Below are 21,261 nucleotides of genomic sequence, written 5' to 3' on the forward strand. Positions count from 1 at the left end.
CCAAGCCTCAGTTAGGTGCTGGGCAAATTACAAAGTGCAAACATTTCAATGAATTAAAATATGCCAATTAAACCATGGCCAAGCCCCCCCCCCAAGTACCCCCCAAGGCTTAGAGTCTCTCTATAAGTAAGTACCTAGGGATGCTCAAGTGCAGGATTGTATGTATAGTCCTCAATTCATGTGCAGGCTGTTCTTGCTCAATGCAAGTGAATGCTGCTTTCATAGGAGCTCCCTTTGTGTGACTGCATTTGCAAGGGATTCTGAAGGGCAAAGCACCAATTTGGCTCCGTTTTTGCTCAAGAACAAGTACTGTAGGCTCCTTTGAATTGCCAATTTGCCTTTCTCCAAGGTGTGAGAAAGTGTCAAGGTCTGCATTCGAATGAACGGATGGGGGGGCAACTGGGATTCTTTTAAAGTTGAGGAGCAACCGATACAAAATGTGTGAATGTACACACAGGGAGCAAATTAAAGTGTGACTGTGCAAGCGACTGCATGGCAAGTTGGAGAGGGGACATGTGAAATGAGGTTCACTTGAGCGTCCCTAGGTACTTAGTAACATGTAGAGACACTCTGAGACCCCTTGCATCAAGTGCTTTCCAATGGCTTTCCATCAATAACATTGCTATGCAGCTTTATCATGGCTATTAAAAAGAGGGAGCACCCTTGTGGGAGTGGCAGGGGGCACATGATCTTTGGGGAAGTCCCCCATTATCCCCCACCTCAACTTCGGAGAGAGTCTGGACCTCTCCTGCCCTGGATACCCTCCCCACCCCTGCTTGATTATATTACAGAACGTGCAAAATTTCACTGGCCCCATCGAACATGGGTCGGATAAGAGGAAATGGAGTGGGGCAGGATGTGGAGATGGGAGGGTCGAGAGGCGGGGCCCGAGGGAAATGGGGGAGAGTGGTGCAGAGGTGAGGTTGGCGCTGTGGCTGCTCAAGGGCTGGGGTCCTTTTTCCGTTTCTGGAAGCGTCGGAATTTGCCCTGGATTGCAAGGGCGGCTTTCTCAGTCTCAGGCGCGTTGAGATCAATATCTATTTCTTCCTCTTCGGCTTCCACCTTCTTGCTACTCCCAGCTTTGTCTGTAGGGAGAAGCAGTCAGTGTAATTAAACACAGCAGGAAAGGGAACAACACAACACCCGTACTTGCACACGCATTGTTCTCAGCACAGCAACAGCCGACAGGGCCCTTGAAACAGGGAAATGAGCCAAATATACAGATAGTGACCTCTCTGTGTCAGTGACAAGTCTTAATGTCCTTCAGTTTGGCAGGCACCAGACTTGGCCTGGCAGCCAGCAGCATGGATGCCATGGGTGGCCTAGCACACAGTTCATGGTAGTAGCTGGTAGCCAGCACGCAGCACTAGAGGGGAATAGGGAAGTAGATGGGGGAAAGACTGTTGTGGAACCTAGCAGTTGCCACTAGAGAGAGCTACAGTAATTTGCCCTAGTAAGGACAGATGATCAGCTGGTATTTTACTGACCTACTGAGTAAACCATTGCCCAGTCAGCTGCTTAATACTGATACTGGACAGTAGAATCCTAAGCAAAGCCCTTGCCGCATGTGCTTAAAGGGACAGCTCACTCACCGAACGTTGGCAGCTTTCCCCCTTGACTCCAGATGTCTCCAGTTTCAAAATGGTTGCAGGCTGTTTGGCTTCTGGTTTTTGGGTGCCTTTTCTGGGATGGCAGGAAAGTGCGCTCCCAAAAACGGTGCCGAAAAAACGGAAGCCAAACAGCCTGCAACTGTTTTGAAAAAGATGTCTGGAGTCAAGGGAGAAAGGCTGCCAGCATTCAGTGAGTGGACCGTCCTTTTTAAGGGCCCAGGTCTATTCAGAATCCAACTCAAGTCTATTCAATGGGCCTTACTCTCGGGACAGTGTTCTTAAGGTAGCCCTGTCAAGAGACAATAAACTGAAGATGCTGCCTTATTGTGCAACTCACTGCCAGGCTGTGCCCACACAAACTGCCATATTCCACCGTCTCACTAGGTTCTGCTAAACTCCACCCATTCCACTTTCTATCCTGGCTGTGCCCTCATAAACGGCTAGCTTTACCCGCCTGTCCCATCCCTGCCTGTCTGCCTTCTTCCCCCTGCCTCACTTTCTCCACCATGCAGAAATGCTGCTAGAAGCAGCCATGCAGTTGGCTGCAAAGAGGAGGAGGACCTGGCCAATGCTGCTGCCCAGAGAGGGTAGGCAGTGATGCAGCACAACAGATATGGATCCTTCTGGGGCCCAGGCAGCTGCCCAAAAATGCCAACTCCTGGCACCAGTCATAACAGATTGCTCAATCCATTGATCCACAGCGTGATTCCCGTGGGGCCTGCCAACATAATGGCCATTTCCTTATTCCCCCAAGCAAGGAACTAATTCTGGCTTTGCACAACTTCATTGGAATAGAAGACGCTCAAAAAAGCATCACTCTTTTTCTGCTTGGAAGTAGCTACTCCTATCCAGGGGTCATTTCGTAGAAAAAGAGCTGGAGGAACTCATTAGCATAACTTATTAGCATATGCCATACCCCTTGCCATCGCTGGAAGTGTGTCATTAGCATAACTGATTTGTATATGCCACACCCCCTGACATCACCTATCCTGGCTGTTTTGAACCCGATCCTGGCCATTCAGGGCCGAAATTGGGCCCAAAATGGCAAAAAGGGGCTGAAAATGGTTGCAAAAGGGCCCAAAATGGTCAGGATCGGGCCACTGGTGAGTGGTCCACCACCCATCAGAGACCATATCTGGGCCATTTAGACCCCAATCCAGGCCGAAACAGGCCCAAAATGGCTGAGAGGTGGGCGGGGCCACCTGTCATGTGATTTCTGGGGAACTGCTGGAACTGCGTTCTGGCAAAATGAGCCCTGCTCCTATCGTAAGAGGATGCTTGGCTTGCAACCTCCCAACACTTAGTGATTGGCTCCAGCTCCCAGGGCAGGCATTTTGTGATGGCTCCATCTTCCTGTTTTAAAAATTCCAAAAGTGCCCCAGACTTAATAAGATTGGGGGCCTGCTGGCTTAGTTTAATGCTTTTCTTGAAAATGCTGTGGGATTCCAAAGAGACGCTCAACCTCTCCTTGGCCAGTCGCTAGAGACGGAGGCTCCTCGGTCTCCCAGGGCAATCTGTAGGGTAGCTAACTTTGGAATTTGTTGCTTGTTTTATTTATTTGCAGAATTTATACCCCGCCTTTTGTCCTTACCAGGGCCATGGAGCAGCCAGCAGATTAAAAACACAGATCATAAAAACACATCTGAAACACTATTAAAACCAAACAAAACCACACCATTAAAACCAAGGAAAGGAAAGAAATGCTGATCCTGTGGGTGGAGCATGGCAGAACATCACAGAACGATGGTCAACACTCTGAACATTGACTATGCTTAACGGTTTACACAAGAAACAGAGCCCAAGTTAGGACTGCGTGGATCGGGGTTGGCTTGGTTCTCCCAGGGCTGCCAAGAGGGTGAAATTTTGGGGACAAAATTCCCAGGTCCATGGTCACTCGGGGGGGGGGGGGACATTGAGCTGAAAAAGTTATGTGATTTGCTTCCAAATAATGTTTTGGATATGTTTGGGTGATGAAGGGCGGGGGGCAGAGAGAACCATAGTCATCTGGTGTCTCCCAACAGCTCTGGTGCCATCCACCAAACTCTCTGAGGGTGGAAATACCCAAGACATCTTCCACTAGTATGCTTAAGCGGAGACAGCCTAAACAGCTGCCATATGGGACAGAAACTGTAGCCGGTGGGAGAAGAGAGTCATGGCCAAATGGTGTCCCCAAGTATACGTACTGTTTCCCTCAGTTAATGGCAGCCAGTGTTTCAGAGGGAGGAAAAATTGCCAATAGGTAGCCCGACCTCCCCAATAGACAGTCATTAGCAGGTGAAAGGGGTCTTGGAGTGGACATAGATGCACAGCCACCTCCCTAGGCATCCATATACCATCTCTTGGAAAGACAGATGGTTTTCTAGTAAGAAATGGGTATGGAAGAGGCACCAGGCTCATTTTTCTCAGCTGAACCCCGAAGAGGACTCACCCACCCCAAGGAATAAACTAGCATGAACACGGAAGGGGGATATGTTGGCAAATGCACCAATTTACACTCCCACCCCCAATTTTCTAAGATGCCAGTTACTCCGTCCTTTCTATTTGCACTCTTGTTACAGCCACTTGCCCCTATGGCACTGAATGCCCCAAGCAGGCCCTTGTTGATCCACATTGCAATTTTAAGCATTGCAGCTCCTCTTAAGGGCCCCTGAAATGCAGGTAGCGTAGGTTCTCAAACCCCCAGCAACTAGGATAGAGGTGGCTCATTGAGATGGCCTCATATGAGAGCTAAACTACACAAGACTAAATATAGAAGGACGCGTAAGTGAAGGGAGATGGAATGTTAGCCGGGAAGCATAGTTTGAATTTCACCTCTCTCTACAGAGCCGGCAAAGATCGCTCCTCAGAGGATTTGTTAATTTCCTCTTTGCCTCCCCAAAGGCTCTGTTATTAACAAACCCTCTGAGGAAAGATCTTTGCCAGCTCTGTAAAGAGAAGTGAAATTCAAACGACACTATTTCAACTAACTTCACTTGAGTGTCCTCATGTAATTTGCTTCGTGTAGTTTCGCTCCGAGACACCACAGCGCAGCTGCAGGCACAGGCTGATGAATTGGACTCGGGGAGATGTGGGCTCAAACTGTCTGAATAATACACCCTGGAAGTTGGGGGGAGCCCTGACCTGGATAGCCCAGGTGAGCCTGATCTCATCAGATCTCAGAAGCTAAGCAGGGTCGGCCTTGGTTAGTAATTGGATGGGAGACCTCCAATGAAGACCAAGGTTGCAGGGGCAGGCAATGACAAACCACTTCTGTTAGTCTCTTGTCATGAAAGCCCCACCGGGGGTTGCCATGACTTGAAGGCACTTACCACCCCACATGGGTGGGTGGGGGGGGAATAAAAAGATGCATTCCTGATCGTGCCCTGAACAAGAGCCAGGCAGCTGCCTCTGGGCTGGGAGATCCCGTGTGCCTGGAGAGTGTCGCAAATTCGTCAAGCTGATCTACGATATTGTCCCAACTGCCAGCCACCCCTTTCTTTTTATTGCTGCTTAAGGTCTTAGGCGGGATAGCTGACACTTCATCAACGGGAGCAAACGGTGAGCTGTTAGGATATCTCTGCTTTATTTTGAACTAGAGACTTGCTTGACATTATGATGGGTGGGCCGTTGGAGCAGAGAGGGTGTGGGAGGTGTGGAAGAAAGATGTGCCGTTTGGACAAGCGCAGAGAGTGAGTTTGTAACGAGTCTATTTTATTTATTTGACTTTGCTAAAACATGGGATGCAATCAGGGGTCTGGGGGTGGGTGGGGTCTGTCTTATTTGTTATTTGGTTCATAGCAGCGTCAGGTTTTCTCCACTTGGAGCCTGAGATGCTGGAAAAGTAGACTTCCCAGTTAGGGATGCCAGGTCTCCTTACTCTCCCGGTGGGAGAGAGGGGGACCCAGCACCCTCCTGGCTTTTCTTCCTTGTGCATGTGCGCATGCGCTTCCGGGAAGTGACATCCTCATGCAGGGCCGGAGTATGCATGCGCTTTGCACCAAGCTGATCTGGGTCTAAAACGGGCCTGGTTCAGCCCATTTGGGGCCCAAATCAGCCTCATGTGAAGCACTGAAGCACTCCCGGGGCAATGCAACGACACTCTGATGTCACACCACCCCGGGGGTGCGTATGGGAGACCTGTTCCCTGCCTTTCCTTCCCTGCCGGCCAGGTGAGTGGTGGCAGGAGGTGGAGGGTGGGAGTGGGGGATCTCCACCGCCACCAGGGGAATGACAACCCTATTGCCAATTCTGGGGTAGGGCTGTGGCTCAGTGGTGGAAGATCTGCTCGGCATGCAGAAGGTCTCAGGTTCAATCCTCAGCATCTTCACCTAAAGGAGCAAGTGGCAGGTGATGTGAAAGACCTGAGACCCTAGAATGAGGATGCTAATCTGAGCAGAAAGCACTGACCTTGAAGAACTAATGGTCTGATTTGATATAAGGCAGCTTCACGTGTGTTCCTGAGGGTTTGGAAATTCCTGGAGATCTGGGGTGGAGCCTGAGGAGGACAGAAGTTTGGATTGGGGACAGAGATCAGCAGGGATAGGAAGCCAGATTCTTCTCTTATAAGAACACTAGCTTGATACCCGTGCTTTGCTACGGTATTTAACTACTTTAAATCCACTTATAATCCTTGCGGGTATGTAACATTTTTTAATTTTTTTTTAAGTTGGGAACCCTAGTGAACTATTAGGGGAAGACTGGGAGGTGTATTTTACCTCAGGATACATTTAATTACTCCGCCCCAATAACAACCATGTACTGTTTAGAATGTGAGGGGGGAGGACCAATCAGGACACATACGCAAATGACCCCTGTGTTCCAGCTGTCTGTGTGTGTGTGTGGATGAGGTGTGGAAAGTTGTGAGCCTCAATCAGCCCACATATGCAAATGACCTTGAAAGGCTGGCCCAATCAGGGAAGAGTGGCAGTGGGTGAAGACGCAAGCAGGCAGCAGCCTGCCAGCAAACAGGCAGCTGCAGCCCTTTGGGAAAACACATTTTACCCCTTTTTACCTCCTTCGGGTGAAAAAATCCCTTCTTAGTGGGTGTTTACATTATGAAAGGAACGTTCTCCCCAAATTTGATGTTTCTAGGTCCAGGGGTTTGGGCTGGGCATTGATGAGTCAGTCAGGACACTTGTCTTTATATATATAGAAGACAACTAAGAAGAGCCATACTGGATCAGAGCAATGGTCCATTCAGTCCAGCACCCTCTCTCACACAGGGCCAGAAACGGCATAGAGGCCGAGGCCTTCCCCTGAGGTTGTCTCCTGGCACTGGGATTCAAAGAGCCAAACTAAACGTGACGGTGAACGTGTGGCTGCCACGTGACCACTATTGCCATTTTATAAATCTCCACCATCACATTTTGTTTGAATCAGAGGTTTATTGCCTCTGAATGTGGAAGTTCCCTTTCGGCACCACAGCCAGAAGCCGCTGATAAAACTTATCCTCCGTCAATCTGTCTAATCTCCTTTTAAAGCCGTCCATGCCTGTGGCCATCGCTACATCCTCTGGCAGCAAATCCCACATCGTGTAAAGAAGTTTGTTCTGAATCTACTGCCCATCAACTTCATCAGATGCCCTTATGTTCTAGTATTTTGGGAGAGGGGAAAAAAATTATCTCTGTCTACTCTTTCTACCCTGTGCATAATTTTATAAACCTCTGTCATGTCCTCCCTGCGTTATCTTTTTTCTAAACGGAACAGTTGAAAACGCTTCAGCCTTTTCTTATAGGAAAGGTGCTCCAACTTTTAATCAACTTGGTTCCCCTCTTCTGTACTTTTTTCCAGTTCCGCAATGTCTTTTTTGAGATACGGTGACTAGAACTGCACTCAGTATTCCGAATGAGGCCACACCATACATATAACAATAACAACAATAACGTTTGATTTATATACCGCCCTTCAGGACAATTTAACACCCACTCAGAGCGGTTTACAAAGTATATTATTATCCTCACAACAATCACCCTGTGAGGTGAGTGGGGCTGAGAGCCAAGCTACAAGTGACGCCTGACACAGGTTGGACACTTGTTAGCTTCCCTCAAGTTTTGATGGGAAATGTAGGCGTCCTGGTCTTGCAGCTTGTCTCTCCAACTGCTGTCCAATGGACTTGTCCAACATTCCGCCAAGCTGCCTACATTTCCCATCAAAACTTGAGGGAAGCTGACAAATCAGCTGTGTCAGGTGTCACTTGTAGTTTGGCTCTGACAGAGCTCTGACCGACCCAAGGTCACCCAGCTGGCTTCAAGCAGAAGAATGGGGAATCAAACCCGGTTCTTCAGATTAAAGTCCCGTCGCTCTTAACCATTAGAATATTGGCAATTTTATTTTCAATCCTTTTCCTAATAGTCCTGAGCATAGAGCTTTTAAAAGTTCTATGGATTTATGCTTTCAATGAGCTATCCACTACAACCCCTGGATCTTTCAGCAAGCTGAAGTCCCCAGTGGCATGTACTAAAAGTTGGGATTTTTTGTCTCACCAGGCTAGCCGGATCTTGTCAGTTCTCAGAAGCTAAGCAGGGTCAGACGTGGATGGGAAACCACCAAGGAAGGCCAGGATTGCTATGCAGAGGCAAACCACCTCTGCTAGTCCCTTGCCTTGAAGAGCCCAGCAGGGGTCACCATAAATCTGCTACGACTTGACAGCATTTTCCACCGCCAAAGGCAACACCTTGTAATTACTGACATGGAGCTTCATTTACCACAATGTTGACTACTCACCCAATATGTGGAGCTCTCCACAGCCAGCCTTGGTTTTCACCAACCTGAATAATTTTGTGTCATCTGCAAACTTGGCTACTACACTGCTCACCCCCGGTCCCAGATCATTTATGAACAAATTAAATAGCACTGGCCCTAATACCCAACTCTGAGTTTGGAAATTCCTGGAGATTTTGAGGTAAAGCCTAAGAGTGCAGGGTTTGGGGAGAAACCTCTGCTGAGTATAATGCCACAGAGCTGTTCCCTCCAAAGCAGACATTTTCTCCAGGGGAACTGATCTCTGTAGGCTGGAGATCTCTGGTCATTCCATGAGAACTCCAGCCCTCATCTGGAGGCTGGCAACCATATAAGCCGGGACCCTATTGCCAATATTTTTTCTGTGTAAATAGCTGTGGAAGGCTCTCATCTAGACTGGCACCAGAAAGGAAGGGGAGCTCATTTTCTTAACTTTAGGGTGAGTTTGAGGTCAGGAAAATGGTGTGGGAGAGGTCTGCCCCTGTGCCGCAACCTCAGTCAGAAACAAAATGCCCAGTTTATGAAGATTAACCAAAATGGAACTTCTGTCACTTCCTCCTGGGGTATTCTGATCACGTACCCTTCATCCTCTCTGCTCAGATAGACCTTTCAGTCCTGCTTGTAGGTTTATTTTTTAAAAAGCAGCAGCAGCAAAAACTGGCAGACACCTAAAGTCCCCGGTGCATTTTCAGTCCGAGGAAATGAAATCTGGGAGCTCCACTCAGGAAAATGGGGTACGCGGAACGGCAATGCATACATATGTATGGGAGGTGGATAATTGTTGTGGGTTGGAGGCTGGCAGCCCGGAGCGCGAGCGTACCAGCTGCTGTCACTCACCTTTTTCCTCCTGGCCAGGAATCTCGTTGGGGGACGGTGACTCATTGGAGCTCAGCTGCAAGAAAGGGGGGAAGGAGAGAGACAGAAAAGGGCTCTCATTAGAACAGGCTGTATTGGGACAGGTGGCCTCATTTGCCTTGCAGCACCCCCCTCCCCCCGTCATTCAGATGTCCCCTGAGTGCACATCGGCTTGCCAATGTTACACAGCATACTGGAACAGCTGCAAAGAAAAGGAACTCTGTATTGGGAGGACGTATTTCACCCACTGCGGGGGAACGCTCGGACTTCTCCGCATTAAAGTTTTTTTAAAAACCCTGAACACTTGTGCATTTTAGACGTAATCAACACCACCCTCCTCGTTTTAGTCATCCCTTCCTGGAAAAAGATACTAAGAGAGAGGCAGTTATGAGAGAGGCTGTGGGATTGGAACAGCTTCCCTAAGAGAAAAAGCGAAAAGCATTTTGGGGCTGGCTAGGAAAAGAGAAAGACGGCTCAGCAGAGATGTGATAGAGGCGTATAAAACAGTTCAAAAGATGGGAGAGGTTGGGGAGGCGGGAAGGCTTTCTGTCTCTGGCCCAAAGTATATTTTAACACTGGAATGAAAACCATTATGGTGCAGTGGTTAGCATTATCTCAGCACGACTGTGGGGACCTGAGTTCAAATCCCCCCCCCCCCGCCATGGGTTCAAATCCCCCCCCGCCTGACTTTGAGCCAGGCAGTGGTTGTGAGGATAAAATGGGGAAAGGAAGACTGTGTCCCCCAGCCTGAGTGCCTTGGAGGAAGGCCAAGAGCCAAGATAACAAGATAGCCTGTTGGCTCCATTTAAATCCAAGCTGTTTGTGGTGGTTATATGACAGGGAGTAACAGTTAATTTCCACATTTGACTGTTTATATGCTACTGCCCCTTTTGGGTTGCCAGGTTCCCCCAACTTAAAAACAGGGGAATGGGTGCAAGGCAACCTGGGCACACTCCCACATCCCCCGCTGATGACATCATTTTCGATGCGACCCAGAAGCAATGGATCACACCAGGACCGATTCTGTAAACATTGGCCCAGACATAGAGTTTGAGGGGCATTTTTACTGAATCAGCCCCTGGGATAAACCATGCACGAGCGTGCACACATCCCCAACCTGCATCCCGGCCTGTCTTTTCCCATTTCCCCTCCGTCTACCTCCCCCCCCACATGGGCCAGGGGTGTAGTGGCAGGGTGCAGAGGCTCCGGGGGCGGGGGGGGGGGTCACTGCCCCAGTGGGTGGCTGGCAACCTTGACAAAGTGCCATTCTGGGAACAGACAAAAGTTAATGGACTTCAGTACTGAAGATAGATCAAGATGGGTAGCCGTGTTAGCCTGTCTGTAGCAGTCAAAAAGAGCAAGAGACCAGTAGCACCTATAAGACTAACAAAATTTGTGGTAGGGTATGAACTTTCGTGATTCACAGCTCACTTCTTCAGATACAGCTGGAATGTGAGTATGTGACTCACGAAAGCTCATACCCTACCACAAATTGTGTTAGTTTTATAGGTACTACTGGTCTCTTGCTCTTCGGTACTGAAGCTATTTTAATTCTGATCGTTTTTTAGTTCAGATTTGGTGTGTCCTTCAGAAACAGAAGTCAACATTGTCTGTACTTCCTGACTCCCTTTTCCTGGAGTGTAACATTTTGGTGAATGAGGCCAGGAGGGTTTGAAGTGAAGGGCTTTTACCCCCCAAGAGACAAACCTACAGAGCTGTAAGAGAAATCAGAAGAAAAGCCTGACAGAAAGAGGCCTTGTGAAGGTGTGAAGCAGTCAGAAATGAGTTTGAAAATCTGCTTATGGAGGGTGAAAGACTTCTATATTCCCTTCAAGAGGCAGTTGAGGAACATTTGTGACTTTCTAGGCTTCTTGGACAGCTAAGCAGCCAACTAGAGGGGGCACTTAACCCTTTCCCTTCTCAACATTTCCCTGCTTTGACCCCCCCCCCCTTCCTCTCCTTTGGTAATTTAAATGGGTGTCCAGAGTTGATCGTTTTTTAAAAAATCAGGATTATATATATTTTTTTAATTAATCAGGTTTTTTTACTCAAACCTGATTTTTAAAGTCATGCTTTAAACGTTAATCGGGCTTAAAATAAGTTCCCAATTTAATACAGTTCAGTTAAATGCTACATTTTGAAGCCGAATTCATGATCTTCTGTCAAACTCTAAGAATTAAATCTTTCCCATTCATGTAAAAGATAAAAAAGGAGGAGATAATTGCACTTGTGAGGTCAAGCATTATAAAAAAAGAAACAAGGTTTACGGCATTTATCACAGTGGCAAAAACTATGAATATTTATAGCTCCATCCACCAAGCCTCGCATACATTTACTAGTTTTGCTGTTGTTCGGGGATTTTTTCCCCCCCTGCAGACCGACGCAGCTTTGTTCAAACTTGGTTTTGCTTAGTAATTACCAGTCCTGCTTCTGAAAAGCCCTGATAATTTAATACCTCTGTGATCCTTCAGGATTGTGGCTTTTATCTTTACTGTACTGAGAGATCAAAGCAACAACATTAAGACAAGATTGGCTGGTCCTGCCACTCAATGGGCCCAATCAGGATCAGGCCCTGATGGTATTTTTAAATGGTCAAATTCTTCTCTAAAATACTGTCAGCAGACACAAGTCAGATGTGAGGCCACCATAATGTCTAGTTTGCACCCAAAGAGTTAATTTATTTACAAATGAATTTGTATCTATATTCTATATTCATTTGGATCTTAGTGAGAAAGGCAGAATAACAACAATAACAATAACAGATCAAGATGGGTAGCCGTGTTAGTCTGTCTGTAGCAGTAGAAAAGAGCAAGAGTCTAGTAGCACTTATAAGGCTAACACAATTTGAGGTAGGGTATGAACTTTTGTGAGCTACAGCTCACTTCTTCAGTTACGTATCTGAAGAAGTGAGCTGTGGCTCACGAAAGCTCATACATACCCTACCAATTTTGTTAGTCTTATAAATGCTACTGGGCTCTTGCTCTTTCCTAACAACAACAACAACTTTTTTATTCAATGACCAATGGATTGCAAAGCTGATTCATTGGTCATTGAGTAAAAAGTATAATCTGCCAGTACCAAAGAACTCATGGGAACATCAGGTGGAAAAGGTGTTAGAAAATGATCAAGTCAAGATCTTGTGGGATTTTAGAATACAAACAGATCGACACCTTGAACACAATACACCAGACATCACAGTTGTGGAAAATTGAAATGTTTGGAAAATAGACATTGCAATTCCGGAGGATGCCAGAGTCGAAGAAAAAGAACAAGAAAAAATGATTAAATATAGAGATCTGGCGATAGAAACCACCTGACTATGGAAGAAGAATGCAACTGTAGTCTCCATTGTCATCAGGGCATTGGGAACTATTTCAAAAAAATTTGCAACTTATATGGAAAAACTGCAGCTTTCTGACATAACACCTACAGAATGGCAAAAGAGGCGCTACTTGGAACAGCGTACATATTACGCCGATATCTGGTTGATACTTGGGTCTCCGGTGGAAACTTGTATCAGCTTAGCAAAGCCAATCAATAAAAACATGTGACCTCTGCTTATTGTTGATTGTGTTTCAGATGATGATGATGATGATGTGAAAGATCCAGACAGAAACAGAAATTGTGCAAAGAAATAGTAGCCTTTCCTTTTGAGATCTGGCTCCTCCTGTGTCCTTTACATACAGACTGCCTGCTGTTGAATGAATGAAACCATAACAGTCACGCAATAAGCAGTCTCGCTTCGTGTCCTTGCTCATGGGAGGAGAATCAAACAGAAGCGATCTCAATCCATTTCACAGTATTCTCTCAAGTTTTTTTGTGTAAAGCACGTGGGCTGCAGTGACCAGAGGTCCAGCTTATGCTTCTGGGCTTATTTACGGCACGATCCTAAAAACATTTCCCTTGAACAGACCTGAGTAGGATTCTGTATAGACTGGCTTAGTATAGCTCCGCTGGTTGCAGATCAATACATATTTTAACTGTTATATCCAACAGTAGTGTTTTTTTTTTTAAAAAATGCATGCTTTTTAACTAGATTTAAATCAATGATTTTATGAGGCCTTTTGTCAGTGATTTAAAGCCTTCCCTTGATTTAAATCGATCTGCCCCTGTGGGAATTCCTTTGAAACTCCTACAGAATGATGAACTACAGGGGCGGGCTGGGGGGGGGGGCGGAGTGGACGTACAGAGCAACAAAATGACAGATGAGGGGCAAGGTTATGTGCCCCTTCTCCCCCACATGCATTGCTGTGATCCCAGTTACCCTCAATGGAAGACACTTTCCCTGATCTCAAGAGGATATACTCCACCTGCTCTGCACGTTTGTGTGTACTGGAAAGTTTTGGCCTCAAAATACCTGGAACGAATAACCTCAAAAGAGCTTGCTAAATCAGACCCTCTAATCCAGAATTTTGTTTCCCACAAGAAGCAGTTGCCCAATTTGTCAAGAGATTCAGGACAGACATTATTTATTTACTTCGTTTACACCCTGTCTTTCTCCCCCAATTGGCTTACATCGTTCTCCTCAATTTTATCCTGACAACAACCCTGTGAGGTAGGTTAGGCTGAGAGAATGTATCTGGCCTGAGGTCACCCAGCAAGTTTTCATGGCAGAGTGGGGATTGAAAACTGGGCCTCCCAGATCCTTGTCTGATACTCTAACCACTAGACCACAATGCCTTCTTCTTGTATGTTATTTAACCATACAGAATTTCACTGGCACGAGCTGTGACAAATGATGTACGTCTTCATGGTTTAGAAAGGAATTAGGTGGATTCAGGCCCTGATAGCCAAATGGAGCCTCCATATCCTGAGGCAGTTTATCTTCTAAGTACCGGGTGCTGCGGACAAACAGCAGGAAGGGCCACTGGTTCTAAGCTCTGCTTGCGAGCTTTCTGGGAAGACAAAATGCCGACAAGATGGATCCCCTTAATGGAGGCAACGAGGCTTGAAGTGATTAAGTTGCTCCCTCAAGACGCAGCGATGTGAGTTTATGGGGCTTTGAAAATAGGCAAGGCAAAATGCATAGAGGATAGCTCTTTTGGGGAACCTCTCTGTCCAGATGCAGTCTACCTCACGGTCCCAGATGCTGGCGGCCACCCTGCCAGGAGGGCTGTTGCCTTCCTGCCCTTCTTGTGGGGCTCCTCAAAAGCAAGTGGCTGGCCCTGATCTCTGCAGAGCAGATGCAATACTTTTTGCAGCCGGCTTCGAAATCTAGTTGGAAAGGTGTTTGCAGAGCAGTGCGCCAGGTGAAGGGCGCATGAGGCCTAAAGCAGATGGGGAGGGAGGTTATCATGGGCAGTCGGAGACTGGAAGGTGGCTTTTTCCAGGAGCCGATGGGGAGTAGGCCCGCTGCTTGACCTGGCCTGAGCCTTCGAATTAGAGTTGCCAGCTTCCAGGTAGTGGCTGGAGATCTCCTGGAATCACAGCTGGTTTCCAGGCCACGGAGATCATTTCACCTGGAGAGAATGGCTACTTTAGGGGGTGGACTCTATGGAATTATGCCATGCCAAGGTCCTTTCCCTCCCCAAACCCCACTTTCTCCAGGTTTCACCCCCCCAGATCTCCAGGAATTTCCCAACTTGGAGCTGGCAACCCTGTTTCCAATGCGGCCTGGCGCCTGGATGCGGCACGGGCCGCGGCTTCCTTGCACGCGATGTGCAGGGATTGCGCTTGGCGCCTGCAGCACTGCAGTAGCAGCTGCAGCTGCAGCAGCTGCTCCCCGACGACACCCTCGCGGGTGATTAAAGCGCTAAAGCAGCAATTAAGCCCCCGCGATGCAAACCTCAGCAGTCTTGAAGAGCCGCCGCGGCAGGAGGCGAAGGAGCGGAGCGCGGAGGAGCCGGCGGGCTGGAGAGGCAAAGAGGAGGGGAGGCCGGGACGGGTTGCCAGGCCTTGGGCAGAGGGCGGGGGCGAAGGCTCCCGATCCCAAGGAGACGCTAAGAGAGCTCGTGCAAAAGCCCAGACAAGTAACCAGCCCGAAGCTTTATTAGCTGCAAAAACCAGTCTTGGAATTTCCTCTGCCCCCCTCCACGTGTTATTTGGCAGGGGGGATTTGCTTAAAGAACCAGGGGGGTTGCTAAACGGCAAGCCCGTTCTTTCAGACTCTGCCCATCCTCCGTCCAGCTCCACCTACGGTTGCCAGATCCAAGTTGGGAAATTCCTGGAGATTTGGGGGAGTAAGACCTCAGCAGGGTGTAATGTCGTAGGGCCAAACTACGAGCGGCGAATGACACTTGAATGCCAAGTGTATTCCTCCCTGTTCGCTTGCCCTCCACTAGATCCACTTGCCGTTCAAGTGTCATTTGTCACTTGTAGCTTGGCCTATAGACTCTACCCTCCAAAGCAGCTGTTTTCTCCAGGGGAACTGATCTCTGTGATCTCCAGCCACCCCCTGGAGGTTGGCAACCCTACCACTGCCTCTTCATAGTATGACCAGCTGGATTTCATGCTGGCTGCTCTGGAGGTAGGGTTGCCAGCTCTGGGTTGGGAAATTCCTGGAAATTTGGAGGTGGCACCTAGGTCAGGTATAGTTTTGGGGAGGGGGCTCAGCAGGGATGTTATATAGAGTCCACCTCCCGAAGCTGCCCTTTCCTTCAGGGAAATTGATGTTATTCTGAGAGAACTCCAGGCCACTCCACCTAAGGTTGGTAACCCTCGATGGGAAGGTTTCTTTTTGCCTCACTCCAGCCTTAACCAGGTTCCTGTACTGTGATGTAATGGTTAGTTTGTTGAACTAGGGCTCAGCCTTCCTGCTCTGTTATAAAAGTTCACATGGGCTAGCTTTTCTCTCCCTCAGCCTAGCCTACCTTGCAAGGTTGTTGTGAGGATAAAAATGAGGATGGGACAGCTTGTATGCTACCCTAAGTTCCTCAGGGGGCGGGCAGGATAAAAAATTATGTGTGAGAATAGTCAGAAACTGTCTAGGATCAGGTTCACTCTGTATGTCAAGGAAACGCTAGGGTTTCTCCAAATAGCACATACCCTGGATTGTTTCAGGTTGGAAAAATGGTACAGGGGGGAAACTGAAACTCCTCCAGCATGCACCACAGTCCCCTAACCAGGCAGTGGATGTTCAGGAACTTAGAGCCAAGCTACAAGAGACGCCTGACACAGGTTCGACACTTGTCAGCTTCCCTCAAGTTTTGATGGGAAATGTGGGCATCCTGGTCTTGCAGCTTGGCTCTCTGCCTGCTGTCCAATGGACTTTGCAACTGTCACTTGTCCAACATTCCGCCAAGCTGCCTACATTTCCCGCCAAAACTTGAGGGAAGCTGACAAGTGTCCAACCTGTGTCAGGCGTCGCTTGTAGTTTGGCTCTGAGAATCCACAACTCACATGTGATTGCATTACCTCTGACAGGGAGGGGACCCTGGACTCAACATTTGTAAGGCAAACATTAAATTGGACCAGACAAATCATCCTCCTAACGAAAAAGAACCCGCTAGATCAGATCACCTCACCAAGATCCATTTCGTCTCGTATCTGGGAGGCCTCTGTGGGAACAAGCATCCAGGAGGAATGTTCCTCTTATTGCTGAAGAGGAGAGAGATTTCTGGCCTGCTCGCGAGTTCTGCACGCCAAGTGATCCCGGTTGGAAACCAATTAACGTTCCAAGGGGAAACCTGGAGAAATCACCCAATTGGAAGATGGAGCCAGCGTACAGTCCAGTCTAGTGGGTCAAAGGGGTGGAGAATTTGTTGGGCACCGGGCCATGGGCTGTAGTCCGTGGATCTGTTCTGCTAAGCTGCCACAGAGCAGATCCACAAGACCCAGCTCCATATGTGGAGACCAGCAGAATTTTGTGTTTACAGACTTTGGGATGGTTTTTTGCGCATGGTGGGAAGCGCCACCTTAGAGGATGCCCTAAGAATTTCCTTTTAACCAGAAGTGCCAGGCATTGAATCTGGTACCAGCTGCACATGTTGGCAATCACTGCCCAAGCTTCCCCTGCTCTCACTAGTGACCCCACCCATTGTGCATCACTGCCAGGAAGTGTGGTGCTGCTTCCCGGCACACCTTTGTGAAGGCATCCCCCGCCCCTATCTTCCTTCATCCCATCTCAAACTTCAGTGTTCACACACATGCACATATACAGACCTGGGCTACACTTGAAGCCGAATGAGGAGTCATAGAATGATAAGAGTTGGAAGGGGCCGTACAGACCATCTAGTCCAACCCCCTGCCCAACGCAGGAACAGCCTAAAGCATCCCCAACACGTATTCGTCCAGCCGCTTCTTGAAGACTGTCAATGAGAGGTAACCTACCACGTCCCTAGGCAGCTGATTCCACTGCTGAATTACTCTTTAACGTGAAGAAGTTTTTCCTAATGTCTAGCCAATACCTTCCCTCCTGTAGTTTAAACCCATTCTTTTGAATCCTATCCTCTATTGCCAACAGGAATAGCTTCTTTCCCCCCTCTAAATGTCAGTCTTTTAAATACTTAAAAAGTCCCGAGACAGATTGCTGTGGTGGTAGAATAACAACAGTTTATATACCACCCTTCAGGACAACAACGGCCACTCAGAACGGTTTATAAAGTGTGTTGTTGTTATCCTCACCGGGGCTTTTTTTCAGCTGGAATGCGGTGGAACAGAGTTCCAGCACCTCTTGAAAATGGTCACATGGCTGGGTGACCCCGCCCCGATTTCCCCTCCAGACAGAGGGGAGTTTAGATTGCCCTCCATGCCAGGCACCACGCGCAGAGGGCAATCTCAACTCCCCTCTGTCTGGAGATCAGGGGGCGGGGCCACCGACCATGTGACCATTTTCACCAAGGGCAATTTAAACTTTAAAAAACTCCCCTTGTTCCAGCTGACCCAAAGTGACATCATTGTGCAGTCCTGAGTTCCACCACTGAGTTCCACCACCTCTTTTCCCAGAAAAAAAGCCCTGATCCTCAATAATCACCCTGTGAGGTAGGTGGGGCTGAGAGAGGTCCGAGAGAGCTGTGACTGACCCAAGGTTACCCAACTGGCTTCAGAGGAGTGGTGAATCAAACCCAGTTCTCCAGATTAGAGTCCTGCCGCTCTTAACCACTATACCAAACTGCACCTCTTCAGAATGCAGGGGAAGAACTCCATTTTGCAAAGTTCCTCTACATTCATAGGACCCGCAAGCAGAAAACTAGCACAGCATGCCAAGGACGTGATTAGAACCTCTCTCTGTTGCACATGCATGTCTGCTAATTTATTTTTTTTACATGCAGGGAGGGAAGCTTTAAGAGTATGACTCTTTCTACCAGCAGCCTAAAGTGAGAGAGCCCATTCTACCACTTTGTCCTTTAATCAAAGCTGAAATACATATTGAACGGAACCCTTGCCCTCCCCTTGTCCTCCCCTCCCTTATGCTTTCTTCACTCCCTCCGTGGCCTCCCCTGTTTCAAGTTCTGGACTGGAAGTAGGGACCCCACTGGTGCCAGATAATAACAATACCACTGAGTTTGTAATGCTTAAGCAGAGCCGTGGCTCAATGATACATGAAGGTCCCAGGTTTGATAAGGCAGTTTTGTACGTATGTGTTACAGAAGAGTACAAGCAGGGACCCACAAGAATCGTGCGAGACTGACAATGGCGACGAGGCTAATATATGCTCAAAAATGGAACAGTCCAATATTGCCTAAATAGAGGAGCGGATTCTGAAGATGATGGAGTTAGCCGAGATGGTTAAACTTACAGCTTTGATCAGAGAGAAGTCATTGTCCATATTTATAGCAAACTGGAAACCCCTTATTGACTTTGTGCATGAAACTGACGAAAATGGATTGATGATTTGTGGTTTCGAAGTGCAGGGCGGGGGAGAAAAAAAGAAGAATGATGGGAAAACGAGAAGCTTTATGCTGATAATGAGAGTACACGTGTGAACTTTGTAATTATGCCAATATCTGTCATAGAGAAACAAGTTTCCTATATATTTATATATATATGTTTCTTTCCTTTTTTTCCTATATGTTTCTTTCTCTTTTCCTTTATCTCTTTATTACTCTGTCTTTTTAAAATCTGTATGTGTTTTTAAAAAACTTCAATAAAAATTATGTTTAAAAAGAGAGTGGATCATGCAAGAGGATTCCAGGAGTCACACTAGGTTCCCTCCTAGGGTTGCCAGCTCCAAGTTGGGAAATTCCTGGAGATCTAGGGGGTGAAACCTTGAGAAAGTGGGGTTTGGGAAGGGAAAGGACCTTGGCATGGCATAATTCCATAGAGTCCACCCCCCAAAGTAGCCATTTTCTCCAGGTGAACTGATCTCTGTGGCCTGGAGACCAGTTGTAATTCCGGGAGATCTCCAGCCACCACCTGGAGGCTGGCAACCCTATTCCCTGCCGGGGCCCAGAGTGGATCCCAACAAGCAGCAAGATGTCTCCCCGGTCAACTCACGGCTTTACTGCTGCAGTGGAGACGGTAACAGCTCTCCTACCTGGCTACCCCACCGCTTCACAGCTACGGCGCCAGCATTGACTCTCCCGGCTGGCTGCCCCACCACTTTGCTACTGCAGCAGTGGCAAGTCTCCCAACTGCACCGCTGCATCACTGCCACTGACGATGACTCGCCTAACCGCAACTTTGCTTCTTGCCTGCCTGTTCCAACAGAGAAGCATTGTTTATGCACATGCACAGACAACTCTCCTCTGTTGGGAGCATTTACATCCCCTTTCGTTTCTGCAGGGTTTTCGCCTCAACAGAGGTAATGACGGGCATGCCCCCCCCCCAGCCAAGCTCCCCCCAGGCTCACCTTGGTGGTGTCTTTCCTCCCAATCGCAGTGTCTCCTGGAAGAGGAGGGGGTAATCGCACATGTGCAGACAGTCTTGTTTGGGGGCATTCTAAAGCCTCCAAGGTTTATGATTTTCACATTTTTTCTGCAACCCTGGAGGTGGTTGACAAGGTTGCAGAAGCAAGAGTTTTGAGGCGAGTAGCCACAATCTATGGATTTTAGTATCCGCAGGATTTTAGTATCCTTTGCCTATTAGTATATAAGACTGTCAGAACTCCATGTGGAAGCAACTTATTTTTAACATACAGACTTGCCAATTAATGAACAAATAACATCCACCGAGGGTTTTAGTCTCATTTTTACAGCTTTCTATGTTGTACCTGTACTTGCTTTTATAAGAGACTTTTGAACCAGAATATGGAAAGAGACCCTCACATTTGAAATAAAACAAGGCAAATGGACAACATTTGCCCTTCAGAGGCACATTGGATAAACATTTGTGGTTCCAAACCCAGAGACGGCGGGTTGTGCATGTAAGACTCCTCTGCTCATGGATCTCCTCCATATTAGGCATTTTATACTGCCTATCTGAGAAATTTTTAAAAATTAAGCTATAATGAATTGGATATCGTTTTCTCCGTAACGGTGGCTTTCATCTCTTCAGGGAGCACTTTCCACATTGATCAGTCTGGCAAAGAACTTCCAATTATATTCCATATGGCACCTGATCTTTGGCAGAGGATGCTGGGAGATATTCTCGTGGGTGCACGGTGATGACGACGACGACGACGTTTGATTTACATACTGCCCTTCAGGACGACTTAACACCCACTCAGAGCGGTTTACAAAGTATGTTATTATCCCCCACAACAAAACTCCCTGTGAGGTGGGTGGGGCTGAGAGAACTCCGAGAGAGCTGTGACTGACCCAAGGTCACCCAGCTGGCTTCAAGCAGAGGAGTGGGGAATCAAACCCGGTTCTCCAGGTTTCTCCAGGTTTAATGAGAAAACTCGCACTTACTGGCACCTTTTGGGGGACTCTAAGACCTAAGGAGGGAATTAATAGAAATCAGTGTGACCGTATATATGAGTACTGGCACTGTTTTTTAAAAAAGCACTCAGTGGCAGTGAGCATAACTGCCCTCGCACCTGCACATAGAGTCTCGATTCAAATTGGCCCCTGCGCACCTGGGAATTCAGCTCTGTGCAGGGAACTTGCAAGCACCAGACTAACCAAGGGTCATCACTGCGGACCTGAGCTCAGCTTGAGGGCCATTTTGGGTATCCTGTTCCATGCTGGTGGGCCCATTTGCAAATCTCCAGAGTCAAGAGCTATTTGCTCTTCCACGCATCAAGAGCAGCCCAGTTCTT

The 21,261-nt window shown here is 47.9% G+C and overlaps 1 protein-coding gene across 1 annotated transcript in view; it reads right to left on the minus strand.

Annotated features, from left to right (window-relative positions):
- Positions 1-939: 939 nt before the first annotated feature.
- PCP4L1 (Purkinje cell protein 4 like 1) overlaps positions 940-21,261 on the minus strand; it is a 43,211-nt gene continuing 22,889 nt past the window's right edge. Inside the window, exons 2-3 of the mRNA XM_054988219.1 lie at positions 9,165-9,219; positions 940-1,085 (exon numbers count right to left, since the gene is read on the minus strand). Coding sequence (XP_054844194.1) covers positions 940-1,085; positions 9,165-9,219 — 201 coding nt within the window. The remainder of the gene's footprint in view (positions 1,086-9,164; positions 9,220-21,261) is intronic.

The sequence above is a fragment of the Eublepharis macularius genome, chromosome 1, assembly GCF_028583425.1.
Source record: "Eublepharis macularius isolate TG4126 chromosome 1, MPM_Emac_v1.0, whole genome shotgun sequence".
Taxonomy (NCBI): Eukaryota; Metazoa; Chordata; class Lepidosauria; order Squamata; family Eublepharidae; genus Eublepharis; species Eublepharis macularius.